This window comes from Nelusetta ayraudi, unplaced genomic scaffold (assembly GCF_046127955.1).
Source record: "Nelusetta ayraudi isolate G7.1 ecotype Tasmania unplaced genomic scaffold, CSIRO-AGI_Nayr_v1 ptg000042l, whole genome shotgun sequence".
Lineage (NCBI taxonomy): Eukaryota > Metazoa > Chordata > Actinopteri > Tetraodontiformes > Monacanthidae > Nelusetta > Nelusetta ayraudi.
This window is the reverse complement of record NW_027466092.1, coordinates 2,256,096-2,277,368: the sequence shown is the minus strand read 5'-3', so window position 1 is coordinate 2,277,368 and position 21,273 is coordinate 2,256,096. Positions and strand designations below refer to the sequence as shown.

The window sequence follows — 21,273 nt, the reverse complement described above, 5'->3', positions numbered from 1 at the left end:
TGCTCTGCTGATACCAGGATAACATGGCACCTTTAACTTAATCGTTGACGATACGCTGAGAGTCTACGTTCAATCTGAACATTACCACTGGAGCAATGACCCATGACCCTGATGCCAACTGGGCCATAACACACAGTTCCACAGTAACAGGCTCGGAATGACATGAGAGAAAAAAAAAACAACATTTGAAGTGGTGCAAATTAGCTCAGATGCTGCGAGCGGGCGGGGGAGAACAATACACCCGTGTGACGAGAGCGATCAAAGTCTGGGGGGGGGGGGGGGGGGGAGAAACGTTGTCAGAATGAAAATTAGCAACAGCCCTGATTAAAAATTGAAAAAAATAAAATAAAATAAAAAGCGTGCAGTGTTAGGGCCGAGGAGTAGGTAGACACATCCAGAAGTGTTTGCCCTCTTTCCATGGATTCCTCTGCGCTGAGAGAAGAGCGGCAGCCACAATGTGCCTTCTGTCAGTGACGGCACATATGTGGGCTGCCGTATGGAAATACATGCATTCCAGACCCAATTTCTTATTGTCTCGCTGCCCACCCACCCGTACTTCCCATCACTGCAACAGTGGCGGTGGTGTGTCGGTGGAGGAGGGGTGTCACGGTAAAATAATGCGCCGCATTCCTTGAAATTACAGAGGAGGCATGTGAACGGACGACGAGCCATCGGGAAGAGATTTCTGAAGCTAAATGTGGCGCCCGAGCGCCTTTGCTACTTCTCAAGACAAAACTGTGCACTTGGAGCCATCACTTATTTATGGGACTTCACTCAGGATGATGCTCCGTGGCTGCTGGACTGCCACCCCCCCTCCTTTTTTCATCCAGATCAATTTGACAAGCTGCTGCAGAAGAACAGCACAAGTGCAGAGGAGCCATCCATGAAACCAGAGACAAAAAGCTGTGCATGCGCCTCAGCTCTCCAGCTTGAACTTATAATAATGACACTTCAAACTTGATAGGGGGAGCAAATACATGTTGGGGTCTTTTTTTTTTTTCTTTTTTTTTTTTAAGTACATAAACAACGAATTAAACGTTATAAGACGATTTTAATAATGAATTATCATCTTAGCCTATAGTTTACAGCCATTTACAAGTGTAAAGCTAAGGAAATATTAGCATGCCAGACCTGTGCCACTTGGACTCCTAGGCACCTGTACTGTGATTATTAAAGCAATTCAGAGGAAATAAATTGCAGGGGGGGGGGACAGCATGAAAAGAGCGCACTTGAACAACACAGCGACACGGTTGTAGTGTGGACAGTTTCGGCTCGGACTTACTTCTGTGTCTGAGTGAGGTGGAATCCCAACAAGGCAAAAAGCAACTCCATTCATTGGCTTTGCCAGCGTGTGGAACCAACAAAGTGTTTCCGAAACTACTCTGCGGACTGCATCGTATCACAATCCCGTGGCAGGGAGCGGCTTCTTGTTCTTCTCACCGGGGCAGCGCGGTCCGCCTCCCTCCTCTGTCCTCGGCACTACAACATAAACAGTCCCGCTACGGGGCAGCGGCGCGTCCTCGTTTCACACAATAGCGCCGGAAATGGGGCCGCCGTAACTTCAAAATAAAGGCGAGATTTCAAGCAACGCTCCAGACAATGAAGGCGCTAATTGTCTCGCTTCAGCTTTGAAAAACAAATATGAAGGGATGTTTTGTGTAATAAAGCAGACTGAAAACCATTCTGGGTGATGAGTTAGCTAATAAATATATGCTTACGGTATATGACGGACTATTGAGCGTAAGCTACTTGTAGCAAGTGCATATAATTGTTGGTATTGTTCTATTAGTACACAATGGATGTATAGAATTAACGATGACTAAACGCTATTTTAAATTCTACTTTAGCAAAAAATTCTTTCGTGCCTGATTTCATAAATAGAGCGCATTATTACACTCGGCTATATTCGCTCAGTGAGTTTACAAGCATTTCAGGCATGCAGTGCAGCATAGCAGTGGTGGGCGGGGCTACGTGGGTCAGGCTCCACCACCCAATCAGAAAGCCTCTTGATGGATAATACACTGGTGCCAATAAATAGGGCACTGTTTCAATTATCTCACCACTGATGCTTTTCGTGTTGCTCTTGGTGCAGTAAAAACGACTTGCTTCTTTATTTAACCTAATGATCTTCCAGGGAAGTAGTTATAATTCCCGACCTTAATTAACAACAGTTTTTCAGAGCCTAATGACTAATTTTAGGGAGGAGGGTTTTGAGAAAGTGTGTGATTATAGTGGACAATGTTGTAATTGTTGTGATTTGAAACCTTACTTAAAGCATTGCTCTAAAAGTTTACTAGGCTGGCTGTCAGCGCAGTGATTGACTATTAACTTTAACTTTTTAATTCCATAATTTAGATCAAAATTAAAAGCAACAAAGTGCTGAAAAACAAAGGTTATGGAAACCATTTGATTATGTGAAACATTCACTTTAAAGTTACTGTTAAAACAGAAATCTGAAGCTCAAACTAGAACCAAAAAGTGGGAAAAAAAAAATAGACAACAGTATGTTGATTAAACAAACACATTTCAGGGAGCAAATGAAGTGGCATTTAGAGGGCAAACACTTGTCTTGACTTGTTTTCAAAAATGAAATATGTCAATGTCAGATGTCAATTAAGAAAAGTGTGAGATCTGGGAACGTTTCACCTCCCAATTATGGAAATGCAAAATCCATCCATCCATCCATCCATCCATCCATGCATTCATTTTCTGTCATTGAAGGCCACAGAGTGCCCGAGCCTATTTTCAGCTGTCTCGGGGTGAAGGCAGGGTTACATCCTGGACAAGTCGCCAACTCATTGCAAGGTCAACATCGAGAGACAAACACCATTTGTACCTACAGGCAATTTAGGGTTGCCCCTTAGCTTAATGTCCATGTCTTTGGTGTGTGGGAGGAAACCAAAGGAAAAGAAAAAAAAAAAAACCTACTCAGAAACACAGAGAGCATCCAGACTCTGTGTAGCAAAGACTTGGGCCTAGGAATCAAACACTGTCACTGCAATGAAGTGAAATCACTGTAAATTGAGCAGCAGGAGGCCGGGGGTGTTTCCAGCTGTGATTTGTAACGTGCGAGAGGCATCATTGTGACTGTGTGTAAACAAGCCGAGGGTGTCCAGAGATGAGAGATGCATCGGAATTACAGCTCAAAAGATGATTACGTGGGAAGATAAAAAATAAAGGTTGCCTCTAACCACTGCCATTAAGTTCCCAATCAGCCCACAGGCTGCCGCCCATTAAGAGGGAACATACCAAACAAAACTGTTTACCAGGTTCTGCTCTGCTCAGACACATCAATGAGTTTCACTGTTGTTGTACATTGCCTGAGCATGCTCTCTTGTTTTATGGTGTGTGTTCATTTTCTGTACTGTTACAGTTGGAACCACAACCACATGCATTACCTTAAGGGGGTTATTTACTTACTTTTAAATTATGTCTTGCAACTAATTGTATTGTTGCATGGATCATGTGCCAGAGTGCAGGAATTTAACCTAAAGGACAGTTGTGTTTTTTTTTTTCTCCCATCCATCTGTTAAGCAGCCAATAGAACAAATAAACAAAAAGCAGATTGTCTATCTCATTCTATGTGAAGCAAGCAGATATTTTACTGCCAGTTGAAACAGCTCAAGGTGCCTGTGAATACAAGGAGTGACATGAGATGTCTGTCACCACCCTGTGGTCAGTTGCAGTGCACTGCAGTGTTGAACAAGAATGCCAACAGAAAACCACACGTAATAAGACAACATATGAGGTTTCTTTTCTTTTTTTTTTTTTTAATTAAATCAAGAAGAGCTGTTGCTTTAAATGTAAAAATGCTAATCCCTTTAGCAGCAGCTAGTCTTGCTGTCACTTCCTGTTCTTATTCTTTGTTCTCTTCAGTGTGTTTCAAGTTTGCACAAGTTCTTTCCTGCTTTTAGCGAACACTGAACAGGTTCTTGCTGACATTTCAGAACAATTAGAAACATTTTTTACGAGAAGTTGACTGTGTAAGATTTCCAACTGAAATGTCAACTATACAGTTGCTGTCTGAGTTATCTATCTGGAGATGCAGCAAGAGGCTCTTTGGGCAGAATATCTTTTTTTCAGTTGAACAAGTAAAAAAAAAAAAAGTCAGTGTGCATCCTTCAGATTATCTGACGATGTAGCAAGTTGAACTTTTGCAAAGACTGAATGGAAACTGAATCAAAGAAAAAATATTCGAACAACCTTTCAAAATTCTAAAGAGCTTAACATTTAGTTTTCAGAGTGCTTTTGTTCTCATGACTGACAGCCCTGTAGATACATTTAGATCACAAATATCATCCAGGTGAGTTTTAGTTTTTTGCTTTTTTCCCCTCACTCAGTTATTTGTCATAAGCCAAACCACTAAACCAGCAATGTCCAGCTGGAATAATAAAAAGCAATTCCAAAGTGTGGACACTAAATGCTCTTGATTTGTTGTTAGTTGTCCCATTGAAACAAACCAGCCATGGACTTGCCACTGGGGGGAAAAAAGAAAGCAAACAAATCCATCAACCTCTTGATGCAGCACTAGCAGAAGCTACACCAGCAGCCATCATCATTAATAAATAAAGTGCTAAGCTCTATATATACGATATGTTGACGACAAAGACTGCACTTGGATGGTCTGCTTTAAGTGTCCCTAGTTTCAGTGCGGGCGCCCTGTGACAAATTTCTTTGGTGCAGCTGATCAGCTGGGAGAGGCACCGAAAGGAAAGCGGGGTCAGCTCATTTGTCCTCTCAGTCTGGAGATGGCAAGTTACCAAACTGGGACCAGACACGACCTCTTTAGCCCCAGACTGTAGTAGAGTCTGGTAGTAGTACACGTTTAAAGATAGTCGTTGCTGAGCAGCAGCCATTTACAGTTGTCATGTCGGGAGACTGTGCCCAGGGTGATAATAGATCAGCTGACTGCAGGACACATGGCCACCCAGCAGTAGGTGTAAACTGCGCTGTATTTTAAAATATGACAAGTGATGCTGGAGGCAGAGGTGAGGCTGTTATGCTAAGTGTCCTACATAAAACATGATACTATCTTACAGTCAACATGGTTTACAAGAATACCTTGGCTCTGCTATTGTTGAAGGGAGTATTACAATATTTCTGTTCTTTAAGCTCACAAACCTTTTCAGTTTAGAGACAGTAAAAAAAAAATAAAAAAAAAGATTTGCAGGTCAAGTGGAATCAGAATCTGGTGCACTGGAGTCGAGTCAAAGAGACGACTGTTGAGGTGGAGCCCAATTATACCAGAGGGAAATGAAAATACAGCGTCATTGTTATAAAACAAATAAATAAAACAAAAAGTTGCTTTCATATCTTTGTATGAGACCCATGACCAGAAACGTCACACCGCATCACAAGAAGTGAATTATAGGAAATGAAATTAAAGAGGTGAACAAAATAAGCACTTTGAATCCCTCTGAATGAATAGCTCCAATAGAATGGTGAGAGTGTATTACAGAGAAAACATCTGCTAAACATCTACAATACCTCGAATGTAGGCTTAGTCATATTTGGTGCATTTAAATCCCCCCCTCCAAAAAAAAATGCATCGCATCTTAAAGTACCTATTATCCAAATTGGTAAATTTTCTGAACCCAGACAGCAGTAGAGTACCCTTGTTAAAAATAAATAAATAGAAAAAAATGTATAACCAAACAGCATATTTAGCCACCTGTTCACATCCACCTACTGTGCAGACATGTACAGTTTCAAGATAGCAACTATAGAGACAAAAGGGCCACAGAACAGATCTGCAATGGTTCGTAGTAGTGAAAAGCTTTTAAAATGAGTCACTCAGCACTTGCTCACACACATTTACTCACTACAAAATAATGTGAAATCTTTTACACATTAAAAAAAAGTAAAAAAAATGGAGGTAACCTAACAAACGCATCAGCATGTCACTCTGTTGTTGTGTGTGTGTGTGTGTGTGTCAGAGAGAGTGTGTGAGTGCGTGTGTGCGTGTGTGTGTGTGTGCGCTCGCATGGGCCGGTTCCTGAATTTTGTGACCTGCCTGAAGAAACTTGTGTGTGTTTGTCCACCGCCTGCCTGCCTGTGTGTGTGTGTGTGTGTGTGTGTGTGTGTGTGTGTGTGTGTGTGTGTGTGTGTGTGTGTGCGTGCGTGAGCGCGGCACTGATGACTCACTGAAGCGAGAGCCACAGCCCCGATGCTGATGTTGGTCGACAGAGCCCCCGGGGACAGAGCAGGGAGCATGTGCAGCCATGCACATATATATTTATATACACACACACACACACACACACACACACACACACACACACACACACACACAAATACACAGTGTGAGTCATTACGTAATAGTAGGGCAAAGAATGACGGTGGGTGGGGAGAGAGGCAAGGCCGAAGGGGGCAGTGCAGACCGTCCTAATTCTCCCTCTACTGGCCAGACCCGGATCTGCCTCACACACTCTGCCTCACACACTCTGGAAAGCATCGTGGGATCCTGGGAAGTCAGCTGAAATTAGCGGCATATACTGGTTAAGACACGACATATAAATCTAAATATTGAAGTTTCACATAAAGTATCCAGTTTTTAACATAGGATTTTATTTATTTGATCATCCAACGCCATTGTTAGATGGCAAACCAATGGTTAGCTTGATACTATAAAAACGTCACTTCCGGGGTTGGCCAGCAGGAGGGAACGGCGGTGACGAAACGAGGAAATACGCCGAAGGCTAGACCGTCCCGGGTGGTTACCGGGGAGGCGGGGTTTGGTCCGTCCTTCTAGGCTGGGAAGTCTAAGAACGCTTCCTTCAGACGGAGGACACTCGGTCTCAAGGGCGCAGAACCTGAATTGAGACACAGCCTCTCTGCCTCACACACACTCTGCCTCACACACACTCTGCCTCACACACACTCTGCCTCACACACTCTCTGCCTCACACACTCTCTGCCTCACACACACTCTGCCTCACACACTCTGTGCCTCACACACTTTCTGCCTGCACCGGGAGGATGTTTCCCCGTCTGCAGCCGTGACCTTCTCCTGAGTGCGCTTGACACGCATCGGCCCGACCCCACCTACACCAGCCCAGAGCTCGGTCAACCTCCCGGCAGCCTCGCCCCGAAACCACTTGGACGAACCGTTCGCTGTGAGTTTGATGATCGACCCAGAGAGAGAGAGAGAGAGAGAGAAAAATGAGCCCTTGCGTGTTAGTTAAATAATTTATCATTTCCCTTTTGCTCTCTTACATCACTTTTGACGCTAGGACCCCAGAGTGGAGGTTAAATTCCGTTATGTAAGCCCTGGTCCACTTCACATCTGCCAACATCATTTGACATCGTGACGTCAGACTGGGATTTTGGACCCTCTCAGTTTTTGGGGGCCTGCTTACGTTTAGTTCTGTGTTTTTAAACGCTTCGGGAATTAGTGGATTACTTGGAACTTTTCAACTCACATGTGCAACTGTTGGGTTGTTGAGGCCATGGCAGTGTCAATACACCTAAGCTTAAATTTGAAAGGACACTGGGACAAAAATGTGTAAAATGTATGAGTCTCTAGAGTCACTGATGGCTCTTAAAGATCCAGTGTGTAAGCATTTTTAAGGAAGCCTGGTATTTAAGGTAGCCCTTATTTAGCGCAGTGTCAGGCGGGCTTCCATACAAAATGACGGCACAAGATGGCAGCTAACTAGGAGTAAGACCCTTGCTCTATGTGTAGTTTTTATATATATGTTTGAGAGGAAAAAACAGGCGGAGTACCCAGATAGTTGTTAACCTTCCTTCAACAAATCAATAAAACATGTTAAGACCAACAATTAGCTTGAAGCAAAATGTATTTTTTTTTTCTCCATTTTTCTAAACAATAGATTTCCTCTGCACTCAATCAGCTGCTCTACAACACCATGTTTTCTGCTTCTTCTTTTTTTTTTCCCCATCAAATTTGATTTAATCATCCAAATATAGCCAAAACAATTGGTGAGTATTTGGACTCACTTGGTTTGGCTCCTCTGTAGTAACAAACTGTTGCCATTAATTGAAGCCAGAACATCCCAAAACAAAATACAAAACGTTTCCTTGCCAGGAATCAATCAGGACAACAGCTTATGAGCTTGATTTTAACACCCTTGTGCTCCAATTTAAAAAAAAGGATTTAATCTAGACACATTGTGTTGTTGGAAAGTGATGCTTGTTGGTCCCGTGTGTGTGTGTGTGTGTGTGTGTGTGTGTACGTGCGCAGGGAACATGCCATGGAGGCCCTAATCTGGCCCCGTTTTGAAAAGAGTTCCATGCACACTGCGGGGGGCCTGCAAAGACACAACATCCACGTCCCCCCGACAACCCACGTCGATCCTCTCCTGCACCCTGTGACCTCCTCTGGCCCCTCCCCCAGATAACCTTCTGTCCTTAACCCCCAAACACCTTCAGATAGGGAGACACTCGGCAGTAATCTGCAAGGACTAAATGTGCTGCATTGTGTAGAACTAGAGACACTTTTTCTTTTTGAGAATTAACTGTCAAAAAGCAAAAAGCTGCTTTAAATATGTAGACTCGATGGCGGAGGCGACGTTTGTTTGTTTCACAGTGCGTCGTATGTGTAGAAAAAACTGCCGAGAAATAAATATTACAGTCTCGCAAGATGCGTCATTGTGAAACATTGAGGTCATTTGGGGTGTAAAAGCTCTTCTCACAACTGTAGCATTTAAGTGTTGAGCGTTCACGAAAACACAGGTGCTCAGTTTTTTTGTTTGATCTGTTTCGAACACAACTCCAATTCAATTAAATGTAACTTTGTTATTGCCTTGCATGAACAAAAGCATAGCCGGTGTGATAGCTTTTTTGTTTTTTGTTAAATAGGCCGTAAAAATGCTTTTTCAATCTGTTTTTGTCGATGTAGCGGAATTACAAACAACATCTGTCTATGGTATGTCAACAGAGATACTAGTGTGTGTGTGTGTGTGTGTGTGTGTGTGTGTGTGTGTGTGTGTGTGTGTGTGTGTGTGTGTGTGTGCGCTTGCGCCATGGGGGAAGGGAGGGACACACCCATCTGTCTATTTACAGCAGCACGGGGAGATTTCGCTAAATATCTAATCCATCTAATCCTCACTACTGAAGCTATGGATAGAACGTGCAGCTGTAGCAGCTGATCACTAGGGGGCAAGCTAACCGTTTCCTGTCCACGTCCGCGAGACACTCCACTTCACTCCTGCGGGGAGGATGAATGCAGGAGGGAAAAGAATGAAGGAGAGAGAGAGTTTTGTGTCCAACTCTTGACCTCTCGATCATCATCGCTGGTCCAGTCATGTCAGAGGATCTCTGCAGGAACGGGCCGTCCCGTCCCGATCACATGCACATCGCTGATTGAATTATAGCCCAGTGGCTTCAGTGAGAGGCTCCGCTTTAGAGAACCATCACCTCGCATCAATGTCACAGGCCTTGCAGCCGTAGCCGGACCTTTTCACATCTCAGCGTTTTCCTCCTCCACTTTCGGAGCAGTAAGAAACGGAGTTTGGCAAAGTTTCCTCAGGTGTCACTTTTTTGTCAAAGTATCCAAATTTAGTGTCCCCTGCCAGCTCATCTTTTCCCAAAGGAAGAAAGAACAGAGGAAAGTCACCGCTGACCACATCTGAATCGATTCGATTTAAACACTAACATCTGCTGAATCTATCAAATCATTTTGTTTGTGACATGATGCACGTCCCAGTTGGTGAAATTTCAAAAACTCCAAAGAAACACAAATTGTGTTAGTTTTAACACACTTCAAACAGAGCCATGTTCCATGTGTAATGCACTGCGAGCTCAGAGCACAGAGTTATTTTAATAAAATGCTCCACTAATAACATTTCTGTGGCATAAACCTGTGTCCCACACCGTTTCCTTTACTGAAAGCTAAATGGCGGCGAGGTGCAAGTTAAAACAAGCAAATGGTGAGTTTGAGCGCTGAACTACGGCGACACAGTGGTACTGATATTAAAACAGGCGGTGCACAGGTAACATCTGTTTAAGCTATTGCCTTGTCTGAACAAAAGAAAACAAAGAGTATAAGCAGTGCACAGCTGCAACCATTTTTGATTTGCTTTGTCTTGAATCCACTCACATGGCAAAATCATGAAGCCTTTTGGCCTGGTTTATTTATTATATTAGCGGTGGAAGAAGGGTATTAGGAGGAATGAATTTTGAAAGGGCTGCATCGGCCTCTGACCGTCCCCTCCCCCCAACCATTTTCATACGCACTCAAAATCCCAATCTCAGAGAGCGCATGTCAATCTCTCAGAGCACAGGGGCACACGCATTACACAACAGCCTTAATCTCGGTGGATTTAAACCCCACCACCACACACGGTGTCGCCAGCACACACCCGCATATGCATCTTCTTATATCCCCCCCACCGCGTACACACACACACAAATGCGCATGCACACACACACACACACACACACACACACACACACACAAATGCGGCTGTTCGGGCCTGCTTTGTGTCTTGTTTAATGTCTGTAAAGACACAAAAACCAAAAAAAACAAAGAGATGATAAAGTATCATCAGTTAGCATCACCTCAGACTACAGCAAAAGTGTGAATAACACACAAAAGAAATGAATGGAAGAACAAAGAAATATATCACAATGTTAATACAGCCTGATGTTACATTTATCATGTTTGTTGATACAGTGTTTAAAAAAAACAAGCAGGAAAAAGATTGACCGACTGTTGATATGTCTTCTTCTTTTTTTCTTTTTTTTTTTTTTAAAGTGGGAGCACTGATGCATTCGCATCACCATCCAAGCACATTAAAATCACTCACTGCTTGACGCTGCCAAGACAGTGAGTGGTCGGGAGATTCATCCACTTTCCATGCCGTTGTTTGGACTCTTGCTGCCAACTTGGCTTAGTAACCTGAGGTAAACCTGCAGCTAAGTTCAATACCGAGGTGAACCTTTAGCCAAGTTCAATACCCTGAGCGGATTTCACACGAAGCCAATATCTCCTTCGCAGTTTATCAGAGAAAGACCAAGATCTCGCACTTCCCCGCGACGCTGGCATTCGTGGGTTTTATTGGCTGTCCAAAGACAGGACATTTACCACACTGTACATAAGGAATGCTGCTACTCATGCTTACACTCAAGCTTAACGGACAGATTGACTGACGACTCGTTCGAGGATTGGTTGCACCATTTATGTCATGCTCTCGCACACTCCACTCCACAATGAATACAAAGCTGTCGTTTTGAGTGTCGGTGACATTTTTTATTTATTTTTTTTTCCTTATAAGCAGCCCTTGATGAGCTTGTACATCCCAGTCCATTAAGTGTGAAACACTTCAAGGGCACGAAACATGAATGGAGCATCTACGTGTGTGCTCATGGTGCGACGCAATAATTAAAATATAATCATTGTGTTTTTATGAGCTTGTACCACACATTGTATTTACATAATGAACTTGTATGGAGGTCATACTGCACCATCAATGCTCAGGAATTTATGATTTCACAGTTTGGTATGAGTTTGTAAGGTGAAGTGGAACATTCACACTGTTGCTACTGGATCTTGTACACTGGACCTTTAAAAATATTTCACAACTGGCTGGTAGCAGCGCATCCCTTCTAAAGCCTGTGTCACAAACACCGGTACTGGATAAGAAATAAAAAAATGAGAACGCTTTGTGTATCAAACCTAACATTTCGACAGCCGTACAATTGTTCTCCACTCTCCATTAAAAAGAAATTAATGAATCGAGTTGGTGGTATGGCCTGAAACCTCGGGGGCCGTTACTGTCACCAAGCATCAAGTCGTGAAGTCATTCCATTTCAAGGCAAAGCAGAGACATGATAAGTCACATCACATATGTTCTACTGACCAACAAATGAGGTCAAACGCAGCCTGAAACATGGGCTGCCGCTCTATTTTTGGCCATAAATGACTTCAACGTGTGCGTCAACTGAACACACATTCACACTTCCATCTGTCACGAAAGAAAAAGATGCCATTAATTGAACCAATAATCTGCAACATCTGCACGTGGAATATTACCAGATGTAATCAGTAGCCGGGCTTTGCGAACGCAAATACGACAAAGATTGGATTGACCGAAAATACAAAATATTGAGCATTTCTGGGTATGCGTTATTAAATGCTTACTGCCAGAGATTCTTGAATCCGTTAATATATAATTGCAGGGGGAAGTGAAGACATGCAGAATACGCCGTAACATGAAGAAGGGCACTAAAGAAATTCCGCTATCAGGCTTTATTTTCTCAAAACTTTTTTCCTACTGCCTGCACAGCCTCAACCTTTACAATGAAAGACAGATAAAAAAAAAAAAAAGATAAATCAGTTTCCAGGATTAAATCATGTACTGCTGTAAGTCTGATGTCAAGTTTTCAGAAACACACAGCGAGAGGTCATGTCCATCAGACTGCTGCTGTTTTTGTCAGAGCTGGACTCTTGTTGCCAACAGGGATCAGCCTCTTGCATTCTGTGCCGGCAGATTAATAAACTCAAAAACACAACGCTGATTTATATATTAAGAAACATGCACTGCTCTCTTTTGCTGAGCTGTTTCAAATCGTTGGTGGAAAAAAGGGGAACACGTTGATGCAAGTGGAATATTTCAGGAGAATATATTAATAGAATATTGTGACAGTTTGTTAAAAAGGGAGAACGCCCCCATTATGACTTTAGTTGACAGTTGGCATGTACGTAAAGGAGGGAGTCATCTGAGTCAGTGGCCACTTTGAACGCTCTTTATTTAAGGGAGTCTGTCTTTTAAGTTGTAAATAAGCCAAAAAAATAATGAAGAGATGGCTGCGCGAGCGCAGAAGCACTTGCATTTTAAAGAACTCTGGTAGAAGCAGCACGTATTAATTTTACATGTGAGCCATATTTTATCGCATTAAGGCCTCGGTGCCGACAGACAAAAGGACTGGATTTCAGTGTTGGCCAGGGAGCTCCAAGAACAACTAGAGGTTGAGGACACACACTCACACATGCCAAGTAATTTCTCTGTAAAGGACCCTCCGGGGGGGAATGCTGGAGATACACACACACACACACACACACACACACACACACACACACACACACACACACACACACACACACACACACACACACCTCGCAGAAAAAAAGGCTTTCATCGTTCTATTTCCAGCCCTGACGCAGCTGAATGAAATAGAGCAGAGCGCAAATTCACACACAGAAAAACAAACACACACAGACACACACACACACACACACACACACACACACACACACACTCACACACTCACACACACACACTCGCTCATACAGAGAGGGAGCTTGTTATTTGGAAGCTGCTCCTCATTGTCCACCAGTGACTTGTCTATTCGGACACATCGTGAAACCCACAGTACACTGCGAGCCTTCACCGACCACAATAAGTGGTTTATGTCCTGCCTCATAATCAGCTGCCATCAAGAATATTGCAGTAAGAGGTAACATGAAGCAGAAACAGCCTCTGATCTACGATGACTGCCCACATGTGTGTAACTGTCCCATATAGTCCATGTGTAAGTCACAAAGTAGCTGCGTTTCCATTACAGTTTTTCGCAAAATAAAAGCCATATTTCAAAAAATTTCGACAAAGTACAATTGCAATTTGCAGGTGTTTCCATTGAATGGTGCGAAGCCGTAATTCTCAGAAAATGTCGTCCGGCCAGAGCCGACTTTGGGGAAGGTGGAGGTACACAACATTTGGGTTTTTGGAGCAGCTATTTCAGTTGTCACTCCTGCTGTTGCCGCTGTTATCATCAGGAGACAAAAATATTCCGTTTCCTCCTCCGTCCAAACATAATGCGCCGTTTTCACTCGAAGTGAACTGGTCACGTGACCCCGTACGTCACGCCTGATGGGGTGGAAATGCGGAAAAAGTGTTTCCGTGACACTTTTGCAATATGGATATGTCTGAAAAACCACTTCATGAGAGCATAAAAACCTTTTAGCCATATTTGAGAGGTTTTTCAAATTTTAGGCGTTTCCATCACCGTTTTTTTTTTTTTTTTTTTTTTTTTTGCGATATTTAGGTTTGGCGCGATTCTAGGGGTAATGGAAACGCAGCTAGCGTAAGTGACATTAGTCTAGTGAATTATCATTCAACTAGACTATAGTGGAGTTTGATTTTCCGCATGTTCTCCCTGTATGCCTGAAGGGGTTCTTCCCAGGTTCTGCTGCTTCCTCCAACATAGAGTCCAAAGACATGAAAATTAAGGGAGCCGGTGAGTCTGACGGTGCAACACTCAGTCCTATTGTCAGCCCTGTCGTGAACTTGAAACCTGTCCAGGGTGTTTCCTGCCTGCATGGCCGGGATAGACTGCAGCACATCCCGATGGGAACTCGGTGAGCGTTGCTACAAGATGGATGGACGGAGAAATTAGCATTTAATCAATGACATGAAGTTTAGTGGGAGAGAGAATATGATTTTAGTGAAGTTTCAGTGAAGCAAATAAACAATGCTGCAGCGCGGTGTTCTCTGCACTTTCACATGTGGGGGGGACGATGTTGATGCATGCAACACATCTCTAAACATAGCTGTTGCACGGGTGTGGTGCCATGCGGTGACCCACTGTTTCTCAGGCCTCGCTCAAATCACTCCGCAAAAGTGAGGAAGTCACGGGACAATGTGTGGTGCTCATGATTCTGTTCTCACTTAACACGCTGTTGTGTAGGGACTCGAAGTAATCACACTGTTCTAACCCTGAACCACTGACATCATCTTTGCACTGCTGGGCACACATGAGAAAACATCAGTGTGCAGCGTTCTGCACGGCTCGCACCTAAAGCCACTGAGAGTACCATCTGTGCGGTGGGACACACACACACACACACACACACACACACACACACACACACACACACACACACTGAGGTCTCCATTGGGAGGGGGTTATGCAAATGTTATTTCAGCCTCTGTAGTTTATTACAGATGTTGTTATTAGTTTAGAAACAAAGAGTTTTCACCTGTACGTCTTTGAGTGTGCGTGTGTGTGTGTGTGGAAGTGGGAGTGTGTTCTCCACACTAGTGGTTGCAGAGCAGACACAGAAGGATCGTAGCTGCAGCTACATACCGAACATTACATAATCCCGCTTCCATTCATAAAGGGAGGAAACCAGCACAAATAAGTACGCACACCCCCACGCGCGCTTTTCTCCCTATCTTTGAGAGGGCTTGGGTTGACTTCCGTTTGTTTTTCATTCTTTTCCATAGACGGACTGACAACCTTAGTCCAACCTGTCATGACCAAATGTAATGATAAAGTGGTGGTGAAAAGCGAAACTCAGATAAAATAAAATGAAATAAAAATAAAATGTCTGGAAGAAACGTCCTCCCACAATGCTAAACTTGCAGGAGCACACACACACACACACACACACACACACACACACACACACACACACACACACACACACACACACACACACAGCCATGTTTTGACAGCTGCTCTTTAGATTAAACATATGTTGAGCCGATGCTAATGAGAGGCTAATGAGCATCACCCAGCAGTCTTTGTTCGTTGGTCAGGACTCGGAGTCTATTCTGAGCTTTGCTCCCAGCATTTGTATTTCCACAGAGAACATTGACGCGGCCAAGTCCATTCCCAGCTCATTCACTCGAGAGACGCCGTGTTTGTGTTTCTGCGTACGCAGCGTTTAATTGAAAAAAGACTTGGGCCCACATCGTCCCTCTTGGTGCATTTCAAGTTTGGAGAAGTTCAAACCGCACGCCTCTAATTAGAAGGAGCGATCTGCAGTCAAGCGGCTATGAAACACAAAGCAGCTGGGGCCGTATAAGATGGTGCCAAGCATTCTATTTTGGAAAATGAAAGTGAACAGTGGTAACTACTGTGGACCAGTGTCTTGGATCGGATTACAGCCGTCCAGCATGTTTGCTTTTTATGAAGCAGAGGTTTTTAAGGACAGGGGGTAAAAAAAAAATTTATCAGAACAGCTGGTTTTTAATGGGTGATGCTATATAGTGTTTCAACTCTAGGATGAATCTAGTATAGTAAAATGTTTCAGTTAGTCAGTTAAGTCATCAAAACACCTGCACCACCTTTACTCAAGTTGGGAAAGTTGAAGTAAAATTACTCTCTCAAGATTTTTCAGTGCCGCAAGTCATTTTCAAACAACTAAACACTGAAATATCACAGAACTTTTTTGATTTGTCAAAGCAAAGGTTCCGATTATGTTCCAATCTTATCATTCACTGAGTGACAGTGCACTATCCTGGTGCAGAACTGTCAGGTTCACTGTGTCAATGTCCGGAGAGTCTTTCTCCCTGTTACTGGTGATCCTGATGTGAAGTGTCAGATGTGGAAAAACCGTGTAGTATTGCTTTAACAAAAAAAAAAAAAAAAAGAGACCTAACAGTCTACATGAAACATATTTTCATCTGTTTTCATGTATATGGTACATCCATATTAATGTGTCATCGTGTTGACTAATTGGCTTCTCGATAATTGACCTGCTGAAAGGTCTTGGGGAAAATCAAGGGGCAATGCTAACCTGCTGATTTAGGGCAGATATAGGCCTTAGCTAAATTGTCATCTAGGGAGAGCATCAAAGTCTATGGCCGCTAATTAGCAGTCAATTCCCCTGAATACGTGGCAATAATGGACCACCACTTTAGAGAGGAAGTCCGACCTGTGTAGCGGTTGAAATGATGTTTGTGATTCACGAGCTTTTGGTCTGTGGAGATGCGGAGGCCCGTTCAACACGCTTTGGCTTAAGATAAGAAAATGCAGGACCAAATCACACATTTTTCCATCTTATCTTCATCACCTCGTCATCGCGCCGCGCCGCTCCGCAAAGAGCCTGAAGCCTCTCCGGCCAAATGGGTTCTGAACTTAATGGGATCAAATGGATCTTACAGTGACATGAGCGCGTTTGAGAGGCATGCAATAATGGCCAATTGTTATTTTAATTTTCTCACTAGTGACGGGCCTGCTCGTGCCGCCCGGGCCCCTTCCCCTCCTTCCTCCACTCCTCCCCATCTCCTCTGGTGAGCGCTGATAACAGTCAGCGCCGCCGCTGGGATGCCGATTGCTTGCTTTTTGAGTCTCTAGAGTGCTTGTGTGCTTTAAAAAAAAAAAAAAAAAACCTGAGCACATTCAAGGTTCCTTAAAATCAAAACAACCATAAATGTTGGGCGTTGTTGCGTGATTGCTGCTTATTTACAGTCCTTCTGAGATTAAAAAAAAAAAAAAAAAAAAAGACATTCACGAAGGTGTGTTTTGCTGCAGAACCTGCGCACTTGCATTTCCATTTCTTCGAAGAAAACTTTGACCGTTTTTGTTTGGCGGCGCCGACCCAAAATAAGAGTTAAGTTCTACACACAACTGCCAGACCGTTTACGGCGCACTTATCAAAATTGCGTGCGAGCAATCTCCTCTTTGTGAAACCCCGAAGTGGTTGCTTTCATGCTTTGTTTTTCACATGTACACTGTCTAATTACATGACGTCCTGTGGTGTCGGCGTGAAGTGTGAAATGCTACCATGTACTGAAAACACAGACATGTATTAACTCCAGAGGATTAACTTTGAATGTAACCCTGAAGATTTTAGGTCTGTACACCAACTGAAACAGGAAATAAAGAGAGGAAATAAAATCTACCGGCAAAAAAAAAATTCACATTTTAAGAATTTACTCCTTGCAGAATTGTGCGGTGACGACAGTGGCAGACCAAAAAAAAAAAAAAAAAAAAAAAAAGGTAAAATGACAGGAATGAGTGGAAGCAGGATGGAAATGGAAACTCCTCCCCGTCAGTTCTAAAGCTAGTCTGTTGCCGGCAGCGTTACTATTTCGCTCAGCCTCCTTTGAGGCTGAGAAATCACAGTGTATTGCGTTGCCGCATGCCGTACGCCCGCGTATGCCCGAGCTATGTCTGCACACATCTTGCAGACACCCAAGAAGCAGCTGCCGACAGCCCGCTCTCAATATAAACCATGTTGCATTACCAAACATGTGACACATTTTAACCATGACCTTGTTACCTAAACAACCTTAACGCGTTGTTTTCGGTCCTAATCTCCAGAGCACTGAAGTCGGAGAGAGCAGTCGCTGCTGGGCTTCATTACGCCGTGCGCTGCCAGCGATTTGAAAGCCACTAATGACAGACCTTCAAGCTGACTGTGTATTTCTTAATGTAAAACACTGATCCGGTTGGTTTCTTTATGTGGTTATTTAATGGAACCGTGTTTAAGAGATGCGAGTTCTCTGTTAAGAGATACAGCCGGGTAGAGTGGAAACACTCTGCATGGAATTTTTACAGAAACAACCTCGTAAAATAATCAACATTTGCCCATGACTGGCTTATGATATATATCGTTAGCCTAATAGCATAATTGTCGAAGTCCTTTATTTTTGTGTTTTTTCATGTTTTCCAAAAACATTCAAATATGACTTTGGCAACTACGCTATCAGGCTAACGATATTTTCCATCGCCTCAGTGTCCCTCTCTCCTCTTCCCCTCTGATTGTACATCGGCTGGATGAGCGTGTCAGACTAGCGCACCCAGTGAAATCTGCACGTGAGGACGACGCAGTGGCCATTAAGAGGGCGAGTGGCCAGCGCAGTGTAATCGAGAGTGCATGGAAGTCATCGGAGGGGCCTGAGGGGGCACGCCGGTCTCAGTCCGCTCAGTCTGAGTCGCTTCAGTCGAATCCCACGTGTGTTAACTGAACCTCTCCGAGCCCTTTTGTTGCCGTTGCCATGGTCAGGTTATATTTACATCTATATTGAGATAAAAGGGGGAATTCCATTTTTTTTTTTTTTTTTAATTGGTGCCTTTTGTTGATATATTTAGATGATTCCTGCGAAGCACATTTACCACTCTTGCAACTGACAATAGTCTCAGCTGGAAACAAAGACACATCTGCTATGTTTCCGATGTTAACCTTGGAATTTAAAATTGTTGGAACCTATTTTTAGCCTTTTTGTGAGCACAATGTATACGGAAAACGTGGGCATAAACTTGTAGGCAGCAATGAAAAAACAACAACACAGTTTTACTCCGGCAGAAATATTCAGCATGGCAAGATGATGGTGGGATTTTCTGAAAGTAAACTGGCAAACTAGTCTTGTGAAATCCCATGCAGACGCTTTAATTGCGGCTAAGGTGGAGGCCGTCACAGTAATAAATATTTGATTTGCCAACAGCCCCTTAATGAGTCACACTGACTGGAAGAAGTCCATAATAAAAGTTTTAAATAGTTGTGGAAAGTTAACCCTCTTGTCAGCAAGCTGCCTCATATGTACCACTCGGTGTCCACGAGAGCAAGAGCAGGATATCCTGACTTTTTCCTCACCAACAAATGTGCGACAACAACAAAAAAAAATAAAACAATGCACCTTTCACACCCTGGCTCTCTCCATTAGCCATTATTCTGCTGCGCTAAGGACTGCCTGCTCTGCCTGAAAAGACTGACTGTGCCTTATGTCCTTAACACCACAAAGACCCCGCAGACGTCCAATTCTCCTCTTTCTTTTTGTCACCCGCTGAAAGCGGCCCGTACACTCGGTCACACACACACACACACACACACACACACACACACACACACACACACACACACACAAACAGAATAAACAGCATCGCTTGAGCCGTACTGGCTAAAAATACACAACCTCGCTTCTCTGTGAGAGAGATGCCCTCTCCCTCGGAGAGCCCTGCCCAAAATACTCCCCTTCACATTTCAATGGCCTGGGCTGCACTTGGTGCTCGGCTTCACCGAGAGCCTCAGTGAGTGATTACCTGCGAGCAAATGTATGTATGTTTTCTGCAACACCATGCTGGCAGATCATGCACGTGTGCTGTGTTACATAATGTTTTTTTTTTGTTTGTTTTCTGAGCGCTGCCGTCCCTCAAACTCTTGGAAATGTAAAAGCCTTGACTTTCAGGTCAGAGCACCGACTTGATGGTAGTTCGCCTCCCTTGTAAGTGGAACACACACAGGAGATGGAGTCAAAGGTCCTTGAATTATAAACACTATTTTTTCTTTTAGACCCCAGAAGGAATCTAAAAATCAGTTATCTCCAAACTTCTGTAGATCTCTAGAAAACAGCTTATTTAGCCCTCTGTTTACAGCCTCTAGCGGGGAAAAGCAGTTTTAACTTTACGCTTCAACAGATGCTTCCACATGTTTGGAGAGAGACAAAACAAGGCAGCCGTGAGGCGTTCACAGACGGTGGAATAAACATCTGGCTTGGGTCGGGTCACCAACTCTCGGAGAAACGTTAAAGCCCTTTGTGACATCACATAGGGCTGTTTTCTACAAGTGTTTGGGCTGAAGATGGGGAATCTTGGAGCACTTTTGAGTGTCTCCAATTGTGTCCTGCAGCCAAGTGTTGGTAGAAAGTGTGACAGGAAGCAACAGGGGTGCGAAGCAGTGAAAGGACAAGAAGAATGTTCATGGTGGCAAAAACTTCAGGGTTGTGTGCGTGTGTGTGTGTGTGTGTGTGTGTGTGTGTGTGTGTGTGTGTCCGCTCGCCCTCACCTGAGACATGGTGTTCAGCAGCAGGACTTGGGCTGGCTCCAGGCCCTCAGCATGGCTCGGCGGGGTCTCCTCTCGGTTTGATGGTGTTGAGGTTTTAGCGGCGGTGCAGGGGCGCGGTGGGAGTTCACTTCACACATGCAGCTCGGCCGCCGTCGCTCTGCTGTCACCGCCGTGTTGTCAAGCCACACACGGCGAGCGCACCTCCTCCTCCGCCTCCCCCTCTTCTTCCTCCTGTGACAGCACGGCCCCTCTGAAGCGCTCGCTTTTCAAACGCTCCTCTTCCTCTGCTCCCAACACTGTCCTCCCCCTCCTTCCTGACGCGACCTGTGCGCGACTCCCTCGGCTGTTTTCTCCTGCCTATCCTCCACGCTGCTGTCTTCCCCCTGCTCCTGTCGTAGCCGGGGTTGTAATCTGGGCTCACGCCGCCTGCTACCTCTCCTTTTCCCTCCTCCTCCTCCTCCTTCTCCTCCTGCTCCTTTTTTGCCGTGCTCTCTCTCTCTCTCTCTCTCTCTCTCTCTCTCTCTCTCTCTCTCTCTCTCTCTCTCTCTCTCTCTCTCTCAGCTGCTCCCCCCCTCCTCCTTCTCTTTCCACTTAAACCCTCCTGCCTTTTCCCTCACTGTACGCAGCATTAGGGAGAGACAGAGGGGAAGGGAGGGAAGGGGAGGCGAGGGCGGAGGGGGATCAGAGGGATAGAGTGTGTGTCTGTGTGTGTACCATGTGACCCAGCGCGCTGTAGTAGGATTCCCCCAGCAGCTGTCCCACTCAGTTCTTTATGTTGCCTCGCCGTGACTTCCACG

At 44.3% G+C, this 21,273-nt stretch overlaps 1 protein-coding gene across 2 annotated transcripts in view; it reads right to left on the bottom strand.

Annotated features, from left to right (window-relative positions):
* LOC142893251 (rho GTPase-activating protein 23-like) overlaps window positions 1–20,944 on the bottom strand; it is a 52,397-nt gene extending 31,453 nt beyond the window's left edge. Inside the window, exon 1 of one of the 2 annotated variants that reach the window (XM_076033642.1) lies at window positions 20,477–20,944. In XM_076033642.1, the coding sequence (XP_075889757.1) occupies window positions 20,477–20,485 (9 nt within the window). In that variant the 5' untranslated portion in view covers window positions 20,486–20,944. Of the gene's footprint in view, window positions 1–1,282; window positions 1,556–20,476 lie in introns of those variants that run through there. The other variant, XM_076033639.1, reaches the window with a different exon arrangement.
* Between the last annotated feature and the right edge of the window lie 329 nt (window positions 20,945–21,273).